Raw genomic sequence first — 16192 nt, forward strand, 5'->3', positions numbered from 1 at the left:
GTTTTCTGGGCTACAAGCACACACTGCCAGCTCATATCCAGCTTTTCATCCAGTCATTTTTGGGAAGGGTGCTCTCAATCCCTTCATCCCCCAGCCTGCACTGATAATGGGGAGTGCCCTGAACCATGTGCAGGACCTTGCATTTGGCCTTTATGAACCTCAGGAGGGGTTCACACAGTCCCAATTCCTCAAGCTTGCCCAGGTCTCTCTGGACCATATCCCTGTCCCACAGGTGTGTCAGCCACACCCCACAGCTTGGAGTCACCTACAAATTTGCAGAAGGCGTGCTCAGTCCCATTGCTTTGAACAGTACTAGTCCCTACACCTTGCTCTGCACTGAGGCGTAACTGCCGTTGTTCCAGGCACCAGCTTGACATGAGATTTACACTACAGCACAGAAATCTGTTGTATTTTTTTCCCCCATTTTTAAAGTTTTTTAATAAGCAAGTCTCTAGGAATGGAGCTGTACTTCCCTTAAAAAACTTCCAATATACTATTTTTGCTTAGCATATAAAGCTGCTCTCTTTAATCGCCTTTCCCAGGCCGCTTACAAGCAGTTCACAGGGGAATACAGAGGTATACAGGCCAGGGTTGAAACCACTAGCTCAAAGAAATCTTAATGGATACACGTGAGATACAAACCCAAGAAAGATCGTCAGTAATCAACTCTATTTTTCTCCTGGGGTGGGAAGACAGCAAATGGCCTTTCATTGCAGTATTTTATTAACTTCAGCATGACAAAGTGAGCTTGAAATCACAGACTTGTTAAAAATCCTTTGATGTTCTATATGCTGCCCAAGATCCATTTATGTCAAAGAGCCCAAGATACTTCTCAAGCTCCAGTTCTTTAGGCACAGCAACAAATTAAAAAAAGCCTTTGAATGTGTTACCTAATAGGTATTTATGACATGTCACAGGTAGATCTTTTCTCAGCTCCTCCAGTAATTGAACTAAACTAAGAATTAAATCAGAAGGTGTCACTAGAACTAGAGAAGGGGGGGAAAAAAAGAAGAGAAAAGAAAAAGAAAACTCCTCCAACCAAAATACCCCCCACTTCCTTTTTTGTGGACCAGCACCTCAATCACAGTAACGTCTAAATCATGCTTTTAATTCTCCAACCAGCCTCAGTAACATTCTCCTATGAAGCATCAAACGCCTCATCTTTTGTGCAAACAATACCTCAGCCCTGACCCTGCTTTACACAACCTCTAGTTAAAATGTAAAAACCTCTATACACCTGTCTTAAATCAGACCTGCCTACAGCAGTATCGGGCCTGAGTGTTGTTTTAGGTTGTAAAATTACATTACAACCAGAGAGGTCTGCCTGAAGTGACCCTTTATAACTAACTTAGCCCTCACTGCCAGTAGCAGCACGGGTTAGTTTCTGGGTGTTGCCGTACAGCGCAGAAGGGCACCGCGGGAACCCAGCGTCCCCGGGCTCCGCTCGCCGCTGGCGCGGAGCGCCTCTCAAGCCTACCCGACAGCCACGCTGGGCAACACGAACCTGAAACAAACCAGTAACAAGCAACTGGTGCCAGACAGCAGAGAGTCCCCCAATCCCAGTCTAAACACCTTTAGTTGCGCAGTCTTCTGGTGTTTTCTCCAAACATTTCAAAGGAGGCCAGCAGAGAGAAAGGCTACGAACTCCCAGTAGCGTCCCACTGTGGTCAGCATTTATCCCTGTATCCCTGTTGCAGTTAACTTCTGCAACACCCTGTTAGCAAACTGAGTGACATACCAATAGCAACTACGAAGTTCCAAGTTTTAGGCTAGTTTTAATGACTACATTTCCTATGTAGTACCACAAGTAAACTACGAGATCAACTTTCTACGGTGAAGCATCACTCTGAATTCAAACAGGCACTGTGTAGTATAACCTTCCCTCTATATTTAGCAACAATTGGCTGGTACAGAAAGATTTCTTCCAAAAATAAAGCAAAGCACTTCGTATCATTCACCGCTCACACGTAAGGAAAATTACAGTACTATCACTGTTATCAGAGTCGTGCAGGGCCAAAAAAGATAGGCAGTACCAGAATGCAAGTGGATGGAGGGCCATCTGGAGAGAAAGGAGACGTAAAAGGACAGTGGAAAAACCACAGTTCAAACTGACTACCGGATACTAGGAAGTTTGTTGTGAAGCTTGTTATGAGTTCTGAGTTCTTTCTCCTCTTCTTACAGTAATACTAAACACAGAAATCCATGCAAGTATTAATTTCCCAGTTCCTGTGGTCATTATGGTTTTGGTTGCAGGAGTTATGGAGACATAATAAACCACAATTTAATTAGCACGATTAAAATAGACTGTTTTTCTGATTAAACTGATTAAATTATTCCGTCCGTTTTAAGAAAGATGTCTATTGCAGGTGAGTGTACATTCCTTTCAGGAGCCCTTGTATTACATAGCAAAATTTCATCTCTGTTAAAATAACATGAGCTTACATTTAGAAAAATATAAAAAAGTGAAAGATGAAATTCACCTAAGTGTTTGCACTCTCTGTAACATGTTGTGTCAATATAGCAAAGAGACATTTGGTGCTGTTTACTGAGGAGTAAGCGTTGCAAATACCTGGAATTTTCCACAATTAAAAGGTTAATAACATTCCATAGAAACCTGCCAAGCTCCAGATGATAAGGTTTCTTGACATTTAATTTCTATAGCAGCAACCCATGCAATATAAACCCGCTTTCAGAAGATCTTAATTTTTGTGCTTCTTCAGCATAACACATGAGCTGCCGTATCCTAAGCTTGCCTAACACAATAAAACTGCTGAGGAGTACAGGAGAGGGCGGCATCCAGACCCTCGGTACTGATTGAAAGATGAACAGGTGATGGGACAACAGAAGCGAAGGAACAAAGAGCCCTCCCAACCCAACAGGGGAAGATCAGGGAGATAACGCTTGTTTTATTCTACATCTTGTGTAACAGCACTAGTCTCAGGTTAATGTCTACAATTCTCAAATTCCTACACAAGAGGTAGGATTTCCTGCTTTGCACTGTTAAGACCAGTCGTCTCCGTCTTCTTCAGCTACTCTTAAGCAAGAGCAATAGTGGAAGGAGTGATGAGAGCAGGGAGAGGGCATGTTTCAGAGTAACAGGTATCAGAGTAAGGACTGGAATCAGAACTTTTATGAACTTGGGTTTTGTATAAGTAATAAACTTAATGCCCATCATCTGAACATTCCTCTTCATAAACAGAGGCAACACGATCACCAAACTCGCCCAGAAATTGAGAAAATTCTAAATAAACAGGTGGTAGAACAAGGTCAGTAAAATCAGAGAGAATGTCAGTTATAGAGGTTCATAAATCAAACCCACACTCAAATCACTAAGCCATCCTATCTCTCAGTGCTGTTTCTTCATAAAGAAGACTAGGAAATTAAGCTAAGTTTTACTTCTAACATTTCATGCTTTTAAACAATCCCCCATGTTGAAGAAAAAAATCCCATATGGTGCTCAAGGAGAATAATTCATTGACAGATATTGGAGACATCTTCCCTCATTTCAATGCACACACAACTTATCTAGTGAAATCATGCCATGCTCTCTTTGCTAGGAAGGGGATATGCTTTCATCTCTTCAGTAACAATATAGCTGCAAATACTTCAGTTGAAAGATGAAAAAATTACTTTTCTGAAAATGAACACACACCTCTGAAATCAAATCAATCACTTATACATGTGTGAAAAAAGGAACAAAAGGTGAGAGTTAAGAAAAAAACAACCAGTAACAGTCAGAATGTGACCTGTTGGTCACTAATTCAATAAAACAAGAGAAAGCTCTGACTTCTAGTGGAAGTTTTAACTTAGCAGAATTTGAGGGAGGACTCGGGGGCTAGTTACTAAGGGCAAGTGTTACAGAAATAGAGTTATGTAAGGGCCTGAAAGTTGAAAGCCAGAGGAAGAGGCATCTTCCCTCACCAAGCATTCCCAGTCCCACACCTCCACCCTGGGCGATCTTGTGGTCCAATACGGTAAAGAGATGCCAGAAATGTGACCTGGCCAGAAGCAAGCTGGCCAGATAACCCAGTTCAAGTGACTGGGCATACTGATGGAAGAAAGGAGCCATGGTTCTGGATCCCAGACCCCCAGCCACCTTTTTCGCACTGATTTTTCACTCTTTTTTAAAAAACAGATTAGATACTGAGCGCTATTAAATTCACACAGCTACACTCACCTGCCCACGTTTCCTACTCTGTTCCTGCCAGCTCCCCAAAAGCTGCTTCACCATCTTTAAACCACCTGCAAACTAGGAATTTGTCAAAAGAAAGATCTGTACAGCCAGATGCTTTAATCACTGTGAAAAATTCAAGGGTGTTAATCTCGCTCCACAGCTACAAAACTTTACAACTCTGTTGACAAAAGAAGGCACCAAATATTTATAGATGGCATCTCCAAAGAAAAACACAGCTATTTGTTCCCAAAATCCAGATCATGTTGCCACCTGCATAATATATATCCACACAATTAGAAGAACATTGATACCCAGAAAGAAAAGCTCTCAAAGAGAATAAAAGAACAGGAAGGGTACATATATCCAATTCTGATGCACTGTTTAGGTGAGGCCATCACTTTTTAACACTATCTTTTCTGTGTTTTAGCTTCATAATTGCTTGGTTATCAGTTCTTTCATTAGAACTCAAATCTGAAAATCCCAAAGTGAAAAGCGCTGGCTCACCGAGCTGAGGGAGAAAACTTCTACAGACAAAAGTTAGAAACTGAACTTCAAAGTGACAGTGTCCCATCATAGTGGGAACTTAGACCTTTACTCTCTCCAGATGAAAAAAGAAAAGACACATATGCAAGTTTGTGACACTTGCTTTCAAGGTACAAGCAAAGACAGGTTAGTTTATAAAACATGGATATCTTAAATTCCACGTGAAAGAGCAGGACTGAAAGACCCGGAGAAGGATCCATAATAAGAAGGCAGGAAATTGTTACTTCACCTGCAACTTGTTCCTTAATAAGAATGCTGCTATATTTAAAGGAAAAAAAAAATTCAAGCATTTATCCTTTCATTTGGCCCAAACTGCCAATAAATTACGCAGGCTGAAGATGATACAGACATGAGGGTTTGTATTAGACCATCAGTCTTCAGTCATGAAAAGAAAACCCAACAGGTTAAAATTTGTTCAAATAAACATAAAATAGAACAATGTGTTCAGCCATGGAAAAATGACTGCCCAATCCCACTGGACATGACCATCAGGAGGTAAGAATACTGCAGTGAAGTACTGCACAGCAGCATAAATGCAAACGTGTTTCTAGTGAGGTGATTCCTCGGGTAAGGCTAATGATTTCGAGAACAATACCTATTCAGGTCACCAATGTATCACAGAGACTTTCAACACTTTCATGCTGAAGAACAAGTCTGGTGACTCTGAGGCCCACAAAATCAGCTTTGCTGATGCAAACCTGTGTTCTTATGCTAATACAGCAAACTGGCTTTACCCAAAACTTCAGAGCAGGTAATTTAATGGCACAAATTATCTTCATCATAGTCAAATCATGCCACCTGAGGGAAGATGTAGTCTTCAAGTCTCTTGTACCTCCCTAATAGTGAAAAAAGACAAAAAAACTCCATAGCAAAGCCACCTAAAACCTCCAAGTCTATGGCCCAAAGCCCTGTTAACTGCTATCCCTTATTTATAAATGGACATAAAGCCTTCTCAAGGGTGAGGAGAAAACAAGCCTTTGGATACGCTGATGTTAACTGTTAGACTGGAATATATATCCAAGAACTTAGAACATGAGCCTTTGTTGGACATAGTATTTCATATTAATTATTACATCCTTTGAGAGACCAGCATGTGAACTGGCTCATGGGTGGATCAGGTTATCAGCCTAAGAGACTATCCTACTTCACAGAGGTGAAATAACTTCAATACTTTCAACTGAAGGTAGCTTTAATGGTCCACTTCTCTTTTATTTGGAAAATTACAGTTAATTACATGGTGTACACTGCTCAAATACAAAAGTTCTTCAGAGCCTCAAAATATAGGGGAAGTCTGTGAACTTTCAAGAAAAATTTACTAATAGCAGCCTTTACTTTTAGATTAATCCTATGGATTTTCTTCTCAGCTTTTCTTTCATCATTCTCCACGACTTCTAATTTGGGCTACGTTTTTTATGTATTATTTACATAAAAATACACATACACATGTAACCTTATCTATAGCCAAAAATAATCACAGAATCACAGAACACTAAGAGTTGGAAGGGACCCTGAATGATCATCTAGTTCAACCCCTCTGCCAGAGCAGGATCACCTAGACTAAATCACACAGGAACACATCCGAGGGGAATTTGAATGTCTTCAGAAACGGAGACTCCACAACCTCTCTGGGCAGCCTGTTCCAGTGCTCTGCCACCCTCACAGTGAAAAAGATTTTCCTTACATTCACGTGGAACCTCATATGCCCCAGCTGGCACCCATTGCCCCGTGTCCTATCACTGGCCATCACTGAGAAGAGTCTGGCTCTGTCCTCCTGACTCTTGTCCTTTACATATTTATAGGCATTAATAAGGTCACACCTCAGTCTCCTCTTGTCCAGGCTAAACAGGCCCAGCTCCCTCAGTCTTTCCTCATAAGCAAGGTGTTCCACTCTCTTCATCATCTTAGTGGCCCTGCACTGGACTCTTTCCAGGAGTTCCCTGTTCTTCTTGAACTGAGGGGCCCAGAACTGGACACAATATTCCAGGTGTGGTTTCACCACGGCAGAGCAGAGGAGGAGAAGGACCTCTCTTGAGATACTAACCACATCCCTTCTAATACACCCCAGGATGCCAGTGGCCTTCTTGGCCACAAGGGCACTTTGCTGACTCATGGTGATCCTGCTGTCCACCAGGACCCCCAGGTCCTTCTCACCTACGCTGCTTGCTCTCCAACAGGCCAGTCCCCAACCGATACTGGTACCTGGGGTTGTTCTTCCACAGGTGCAAGATCTTCCATTTGCTCTTGTTAAATCTCATTAAACTTCTCACCGCCCAACTCTCCTGCCTGTCTGAGTCTTGCTGAATGGCAGCACAGCCCTTCGGTGTGTCAGCCACCCCTCCCAGCTTTGTGTCACCAGCAAACTTGCTGATGGTGCACTCAGTTCCCTCATCCAGATCATTTATTAATATACTGGACAGTACTGGCCCCAGTACCGACTCCTGAGGGACCCCTCTAGTTACAGGCCTCCACCCAGACTGTCCCACTGAGCACAGCTTTCTGACATTCTTCCCTTCAACCAGCTGTCAGTTCACCTCACTACTCCACCTTCCAGACTACACTTCCTCAGTTTAGCCACTAGGATGCTGTGGGAGATGGTGTCAAATGCTTTACTGAGGGGTCAGGTAGACCACATCTACTGCCCTACCATCATCTATCCACCTGCTTATATCCTCATAAAAGGCTTATTAGTCAAACCTTACTTCCCCTCGGTAAAAACATGCGGACTGCTCCTAACAACCTTCTTATCCTTGATGTGCCTAGAGACAGCCCCAAAGATAAGTCATTCCATCACCTTTCCAGGGAGGAAGTCATGCTGACCAGTAAGTGGTTACCCGGGTCCTCTTTCTTGCCCTTTCTGAACACTGGAGTAGCAATTTGCTTTCCTCCAGTCCTCAGGCACCTCTGCCATTTCCCAGGATTTAGCAAAGATGATGGATAGTGGCTTAGCAAATATAATATACAGTTGTAATCACTCAAGGTTCGGTATTAGTGTTTTTTAATTCCACTTAGTCTAGCACCTACAACAGTCTGGCCAACGTACAGGAGTTTGCTGGTCTATGAACACTCAAAAGGGGAAAGTAGAATTTCATGGGGCAGCCATGAGATTTCTGCTGAACATGCAGCCCGTACGGTACCCAAGGCGAGCAGGCTAGCTCTCATGTGAAACAGCCTCTGCATCAAAACAAAGAGTACACAAAGGCATTTTTCAAGTTTAAAAAAAAAAAACCCAAAAAAACCCCCAACCAAACAAAAAAGAGTTGTTCTGCTTATTGACAGGGTGATAGTCAAAAAAGCTAAACTCTCAAGGGATGACAAAGCTGAGAGCTCTCTCTGGAGCTGCGGGAAATTCCTTATGAATATTAATTTAGGGGGAAAATCCTAACCATCTGAAATGACACCATTTCTTACTAAACAAAATTATATGGACACACATTTAAAGATAATTGGTCAGGTGAAGACAGTAAGGAGATAAGCAGCCAGTCTTTCCCTACCAATCTTAGGCATTAAAACAAAATACCCAGGAGAAAGTCAACTTCATTTTAGTGTGCCAGCAGTAGCACTCTCTGCTGGGTTTGAATACTGCAGCAAACCACTCCTGCTGATGGCAGTTTTCATTAGTAACCCTCCCCACGCAGGTACAGTCAAGAATAACCTAAACTGAGGCAGTGACAGGAGGTTTGAAAACGCATGATGGGTCTGTGGCAGGGGTGACCCAGCTGGTGACTCCACAGGACCTTCCCTGCCTTCCCCCCCTCCCCCGGTGAAGGAGAGCAGGAACTTTCAGAAGAATGTGTTCACACCAAACACAGCCCTGAGTTACAATTTAAAGCAAAGTCACATGCCCACAGAGGGAAAGGCCAGCAAAGGGAACCTGGCAGTGAACCGGTAAGGCACACAAAATTAATTCCTTCTCCACAAGAAGCTGGATCCTGCAACCCAGCATCCTTCAACACTGTCAGTGCCCACCGTGGAGCTCTACTGTTCAGTTGACTGTGGAGGCAACGCCGTCACTGTCCATCACTTACAAATGCCTATGTTTGACTACACATGATGTGGATCACATTTGTGAAACATGATTAATGAGCAGGACTCCAGACTTTAGCCCACACAGTAGCCGTGGGTAAATACGTTCTGTGTAACAACACACCCTGGGATAGGCTATTCTTGGCAGAAGAAACTCCTACACCTGCTCTATCACTAATAAAACTCTGTGAAAATACTGATCTGTGAAGTGCAACTGCACAGCATCAGACCCACAGGAGTCTGTCTAAGCTGGCATCCTGTCTCTGATAAAGTCTGTGGAACAGTAAAAGACCCATTTGCATGCACAGTAGATGCACCCCAATAACAAACTCTCAGTCACTCCTTATTTATGGCACAGATTACTGAACCAAATGCAGTGCCTTCATGTTTATCAGATGATGATGCATTTTTCTGCACAACATCTCACAGATCAGCATCTTCATGTGCAGTTCTGAGCTCACGACCTGATAATTTGCTGAAGACCCTAAAAGAATTCAAGGAGACAAAAACAGGTGACAAACAACCCTTGTTTCACATTCACCTTATTCATGCACCCACATCATTCACAGTTTTACAGGCTCTTACCATCTCTCTTCTTTCTCTCCTCCCTAAATCACCCCCTCCATGCTTTTTCATGTGCTACAGCATTTTCTGAGGGCTGAGGAAGGGACCAGAGCTGCACAGCACTTGCCACATTGGCACACCACGCATAAACAACAATCTGTTGTGCTCTCTACTACTTCCATAACAATTCCTATAGTTTTCTTTCTTTCACTGCTACCTGAAAATGTGCAAACACTGAGACCCTACTCCTCAGGAGAGATCTTTACCTGTTATTTCACTGCCCAAGCACCTGAGAATCATAAAATCATTTTGGCTGGAAAAGATCACCAAGTGCAACCGCTACCCTAAAACTGCGAGTCCCCCACTACACCACGTCCCTAAGCACCACGTCTGTTTCTCTTCAATAGCTCCAGGGATAGCAACTCAACCATTTCCCTGGGCATTTCCAGTGCTCAACCACCTTTTCAGTGAAGTTCTTCCTAATACCCAACCTAAGCCACACCCAGCCACGCACTGACTCACAGAGCTTACAGCCAAGCAACTGGCATTCCTGTTGTATTTCTAATTATTTAGTTGCATTATTAGTCTCTTCACCATGCTGCACGTGGCACTCACCTGTGAGTACACTTAACAGCAGCAGCAAACTTTGCTATCTGACTCTTCACTCTTCCAGACCCCATTTATGAGTATTTTGAAGAGTGCAAGTGCAACACAGAAGCCTCCAATGTGAAAACAAACTACCCCTACCCTCTGCTTTGCACCTTGGCTGATTACCTGTGCACAGCAGAACCTGCCTCTTCGACCCCTGGCCACCGAGCTCCTTCAAAACCCCTTTGGTGAAGAAAGTTTCTAAAGAGGGCTTGAAGAATCAGGCATGCTGACTGAGCCAGCAACTCACTGCTAACAAGGTCCTAATAATCATGTCTAGTTTTCAGCTATTAATCTAAACCAGCTGAACTGTCAATCACTGGCTCTATCTCTCTGCCAAAATAATTTGCAGCCTTGCACACAAGAAAGAAGTATCAAGCCCTAAAATTGACATGGTGATTTCTTTCAAGTTAAAAGCAAAAGAACTTCACTTTCCTTCCAACATACCTAAAAACAAAACAGTAATTTGGTTAACCACAAGTATTACAGCCTTCCCATGATAAGGCCAACTTCAAATCACTGGAAAATAATTACTAAGATGGCTTCTGAAGATTTAAAAGCACACAGTGATTTCCATTTCACTGTATTTATTTTGCCGATTCATTTTATACAAATAAAAGCAAACGAGGCATTTAAATAACCATTCTTCAGTGAACGGTTTTCTGCCAACTGAGGAGAAGGGAAAACTACCACACTGACAGGAGAACTATGAATTCTGCATTCAGTCTTAAGAGCAGGGGTTTCACACATCTGCATTTTTCCCCAGGGGGTGGGGAGGAGCTGAGTTTGGTTGACTTGAACAATATTTATTTCATCCAAACAGTTTGCTAGGGAGAAATGCCTGCCCCTCAACAGTTTCATTACTACAGTCAGGTCTCAAACTAATTACTTAATGGGAAGGTATGTTAGCAATAACTTTCACCAAATAAAACTGAACAGAAGCAGGCTAACAGAGAAGTTACTTGGCTAGCTACAACTGTGTGAATTACTGATTTTAATCAAGCAACTTGAGTTTTATCATGTGGTTTTCCTCTAATTATTTCATTTCAGCACTTACCTTTGTTCAAGCTATTCATCAGCAGCTGAGAACTTTGTAATACGCTGCATAGCCCATTTAAGGGTTGAGCTGTCTGTTTTAGCTCTTCACTGATTAAAGGGAAATTAACTGTCCCAAGAATGTTTAACATGCCTGTCCATTCTACAAGTAAACCTTCTATTCCCAAACCATCCCTTGCTGCCAAAAAAAAAATGGATGGTCACATGAAGTGTGGGGAAAGAAAGGGCCAATGTAGGTATAAAATTTCACACCCATTTTGAGAGAGGCATGGAAGAAAGAGACATTCTTGAAGCTATCTTTTGCCCCTTCAAGAGGGGAGCTTCCTCCTCCCTCCAAGAAAACCAGTGTCCTTCCCCTCACCTAGCTCACTTCCCAACCTCTCTCCCAGTGCTTCCCGCAGGCTGTGGCACCTCCAGCGCTCCCCCACCCCTGGCTTCCACGGGGAACATGGAAGCCTCTCCCAGCTGCTGAGCTGCTCCATCTACCACTCCTTGTCAGCTGCCTCTCTGCAGCGCATACATCTGATTCCCAGACCCACCTCATGCTGTGCGGAGCGGCTAACAGAAGCAGCCGGCAGGCAGCAGCGGAGGGGACTGCTGAGCAGCTGCTTTCCGCACAGGCCAGGGACACTGGCTAGGACAGCTGTTTTTATGATTTATTAAGCTTATTGTAGCATCGTATCATTATGACTGCATTCCAACAATTGTCTCCAAATATTTATGTGCAGAGCTACTTGGCATTAATTACTGGCTGGTTTAAAAAAAATAAAAATATTTAAAAAAGATAAACCTTTGCTGTCTTGACCACCAATTCATTCGGTACCAGAACCTCTTGAATGACGACTGGGAAGAGCCAGAGGCAAGCACTGGCAAACGCAGAGATTCCCAAAAGGCACTTTTTCAGCTGAAGCTTAACATACTAACACGTAGTCAAACCTGCTAAGCTACAGAGGATCAAGATGTTTTACCGTTTTTAGCTTTTAATTGAAAAGTGACGTGGAAGTAATACATTTGCATCAAAACCTGGCAGATCAGAGACGCAATAAAATAAAACTTCTATCCTATTTGAGATTTCATTTAAACCTCAGAAGATTTGATTTCAGACTATGATTCACATCTGCTGTCTTCTCCTTGCATAAACTGTTGCCCCATCGTTTCTCAGTTGCATTAGTTAGCGCTGAAGAAGTTCATCCTGGAAATCTTTTCACACGTAAAAATTTCAGCTTTACTTAAAACCACAAATCATTCCCTAAAGAAAACCCTGGGTTTGGCCAAAACAAGCCCATTGTAACACACACTTCCTTCTCTCAAGCTGCAAATACAGAAATGAATAGTTTAAATGGCAATTCTCATACATGCTTTCCACCTTCCCCTCAAACAAAACACCGTAACACCATGGGGAGAGAAGTAGGTATTCAGCTTGTCCTGTTGCTGCATCGTATTTTGGTCTATTCATAAAGTTATCCTGTAAAAACTAACATAAGGACGTTCACAAGCTACCTAAGTGTCATTTTTCCTTCAGCTTCTGTGCATCAAGAAAGCCACATGAACAGTAACAACCAACAGAAGCAAGTAATTTTGAAAGCACAGATCCAGTGTATCCCGAAAACACATTTACAGTAACTTAAAGCATTTTCTACTCATTAGAAATAGCTTACCTGAAGGACAGGCACTTTTTGTGGTGTGTTTTGTGGTGACTGGTGAAGCTGTGCCCAAGGCTGATGATGAGGATGTGGGGGTGGTGAAGACTGATGATGTATCCCTGGATGAGGCTGCATGGGAGGACAGGTTGGCATTTGCTGTTGAAAAGACTGCTGTTGACTAGGAAGCTGCTGGCCAGATATTAGTCGCTCTTGTATTGCTTGTGGATCTGCAAGGCCAACACCTGGACAACCATTTGGTCTCATGTGCCCACCCATCTCCCGTGGTGTTGAAGACATACCCATAAACGGACGATTCTGTTGCATGTTTCGGGGGCCCATATTCCTTTGTCCAATTCCCATGGCACCAGGGGGCTGGTGTGACGGCTGAGGATGGGGTATATTTGGATAACTGCCAACTTCCATTGGTATTCCAGCACTACCAGGTCTAACCTGCGGAGGAGGTGTACCTGCTGGATTACTCATTGCTTTCATAGGTGACATGGGAGGTGGAGAGGCATAAGTTCCCTGAGGCTGTGAAGGGTGCATAGTTTGCGTGTTCATTTGGTTAAGTGAGCCACTAGGGTGGATGGGCTGCTGGTGCATTAGTCCTTGACCACTGTTTGATGGAAATCCGACAGCATTTGGGTATCTTGGTACAGATTGATTCATTGGAGTGTTATTTGTAAGGCCTAAATTCTGATTCATCCCTGTATTATTAACTAATCCCTGATTAAGGTTACTGTAAGGATATCGAGAATACTGCCCTGAGTTGTTTATAGTAGGTGAGGGTACCGTCTGGCTCCGAGAACTAAAATTAAGTGTTTGCGGCCTAACAGCACCCTGCTGGGGAGGATTAGGGGAGAATCTGGGACTGTGGGCTACTGATTCCCCATGGAGAGCAGTGGGGGGATGGTGGTGAAATTGCTGGACTGAGTGTCGCAAAGAAGGTGCCATACTGGGATTCTGCTGGGGCACATGAGACAAGTGGCCAGGTCCTGAGGTGGCAATGAAAGGGTTTCCCTGATTGAGGCCTTCTTGGCCTTGAGAAAACTGGTTCATCCTCTGCTGTTGCGGCTGGCCGTGCTGCTGCATTGAAAAATCACCACGAGCCATGTAGTTTCCCATCTGCTGCATGTGCTGAGGATGGCCCTGCCCAGGGGGTCCAGAGGGTGCCTGTGGCGGCTGTGTCGGTTGCGGCTGCTGCTGCTGTTGCTGCTGGTACGGTGCTCTTATCTGGTCTGGCACTTGAACTGCCCGTGGTCCCCACATGGAGCCACTGTCTACGAAGGGTTGTCCGTGTCTTTCGTTCTGCATGCTGGGATAGACTCCCATCTGACCACCAGCACCACTGCCGTGAGGAACCTGAGGAACTGGAGGGTTGTGATACTGTGAGTGAGGAGACGCGATACCATTCCCAGGGGCGTTGCTTATCATCCTGTTCGGCTGATCCATCAGGTGCATTTTCTGCTGCTCGTATTGATTATAGTGATCAAAATGGGTCAGCTTGGCTTGATTTTGATTCGCAGGGGGATGATGAAGAGATGACTGTAAAGAGGGAAATCCTTGATCCATGGGCATTTGCTGCCCCATAGGATTTACTGTATTTTCAGGATATCCACATTCTCCAAGACCTTCCAACCCTTCACTGAAAATATTCCCATCTTCTCCAAACAGACTCATCATTCCTGGATCTGCCATCTTTTTCCAGCACACAGCTCCTCAGAGCTACAACTAGAATGCTAGTCTGTGCTTCACCTCGGCGAGGTGTTTTGTCCTCAAAGCCTTTAATCCTCAACTAATCTCCTTCATGTCATTCCATATTTCCTTAATTCTTTTGGACCACGCAGTGTCAGGCAAAGTCTGGTTGCTGCTCCTAGAAAAAGCGGGGGAAGGGGGAGAAAAAGAGGAAGATATTGGAATAAATAACATCAGGCAATATAAAGAAAACATACTTGACTGCTTTTTTTAGACAATGCTAGCTGGTTTCAGCCCCTGAAATACATCTTCAAAAATCTATTTCACTTTACGAAAGATTCATTAGCTTTATCAGAAGCTTTATTATGATAGAGAGTTAGGAAGCAAGCAAAACACTGGCCTTAACCTTAAATTAATCCATTCACTACACTTCCTAGTGCTCCTTTCTTGGGTGGAACAGAACAAAAGAACACAACATGCAGCAGCAGCAGCTGCCACAGCAGGTAGGCAGATGTATGAATATAGCCAAGCCGCCCATCTGCCGAACTAAAGCCCTGAAAACGCTCTAGTTACCAACAGCATGTCCTTAACCTTATTCCCTTGAGCTGTGTAATCAGATGAGCAAGCAGAAGCACCTACAACAGACTAAAGTTAGTTATACGGACAACAGATTTTTCAAATGCACACAGAGGTGACCCTCTAAAACACAGCAAACAGCAAGACTTAACGTTTAGGAATTTATTTTTTGTTAACCCACGCAATTTATCTTCATTTAATGAAGTTGTAAACTGAAGGACATGACACATTCCCACTTAAGCAAAACTATATGCTCAATTTGTGTAAGAAAATTAAATCCACAAGCTTCATTCTATGATAGGGTAGACTTCTCAATCCATATTCTAATTTCTCTCATGATGATAACAGGGAACACTATCATTGGAGCTCATTATTCATCTTCATGCAATCATGCTACCAACTGCAACTACAGCACTTCAGAAGACCACACTGAAGTTTTGCTCTCTCCAGAGTAACAATCTTCAAAACTCATTCAGGAAAATTAGTAATGGCAAAAGAATTTAAATAATAAAATGCTAATCTAGCAAGGTACACACTTGGACTTGGGGGGGGGGAGGGGGGGGGAAGAAAAGAAAAAAGCAATACACATGAACAGAGCAGATTCACAGAAGTTCCCATTTAGGTTTTTCACATGGAAGACTGGCATGTTCCCCATCCTCTCCCCACAAGAGCTTGAAATATTTTTGTTTGCATTTGTTTCTTATGAACAAAAATAGTCAAATGCTTTCTTTCCTTCCTAAGATCAGAATTTTAAATGCTGTGTCTTGTATCTCCAAACAGCCAAGGGGACCCATCCACATGGCAAACAAAACCAACTATTTTGGCATCTTTGTCATAATTTAGTAGCGACTGTACTGGCAGATACCAACTTGCCCTTAATCAGTGATCAAAGAAAAGAAGGTTTACAAGTTTATACTTTTGCATCTCCTGTTTTGTCGCAGAGGGTGGCTGCTTATGGTCACTTTGGATGCAAAATGCCAGGCCACGCTATTTTAACTGAAGGCAATTCGTCCCAGACAAGTTTCAGGGAGAAAGTACCAGCACATTTATTACACTTCTTCTAGCCATTGTCAAGAGGACCTTCTACAGCGTGAAGCAGAGGGCAAGAGGAAAAGCACAAGCATTTATCACTCCTCTTAAAATAGCATTTGAATGTCACCTTTAAAACCACACTCTTAAATCTCTTTAATGCTCAGATAGGATATTAACACTTATATTTCTAAATCACTTGGGGGTAAACTTCTATGAACCATCTTTCTATTTCTTTTGA

At 43.2% G+C, this 16192-nt stretch overlaps 1 protein-coding gene across 1 annotated transcript in view; it reads right to left on the reverse strand.

Moving 5' to 3' along the window:
• Positions 1-16192, reverse strand: part of CHD7 (chromodomain helicase DNA binding protein 7) — a 131223-nt gene that overhangs the window by 75018 nt on the left and 40013 nt on the right. The window contains exon 2 of the mRNA XM_084260803.1: positions 12667-14524. Within this exon, the coding sequence (XP_084116929.1) occupies positions 12667-14349 (1683 nt within the window). The 5' untranslated portion in view covers positions 14350-14524. The remainder of the gene's footprint in view (positions 1-12666; positions 14525-16192) is intronic.

This window comes from Gallinula chloropus, assembly GCF_964237585.1.
Source record: "Gallinula chloropus genome assembly, chromosome: 2".
Classification (NCBI taxonomy): domain Eukaryota; kingdom Metazoa; phylum Chordata; class Aves; order Gruiformes; family Rallidae; genus Gallinula; species Gallinula chloropus.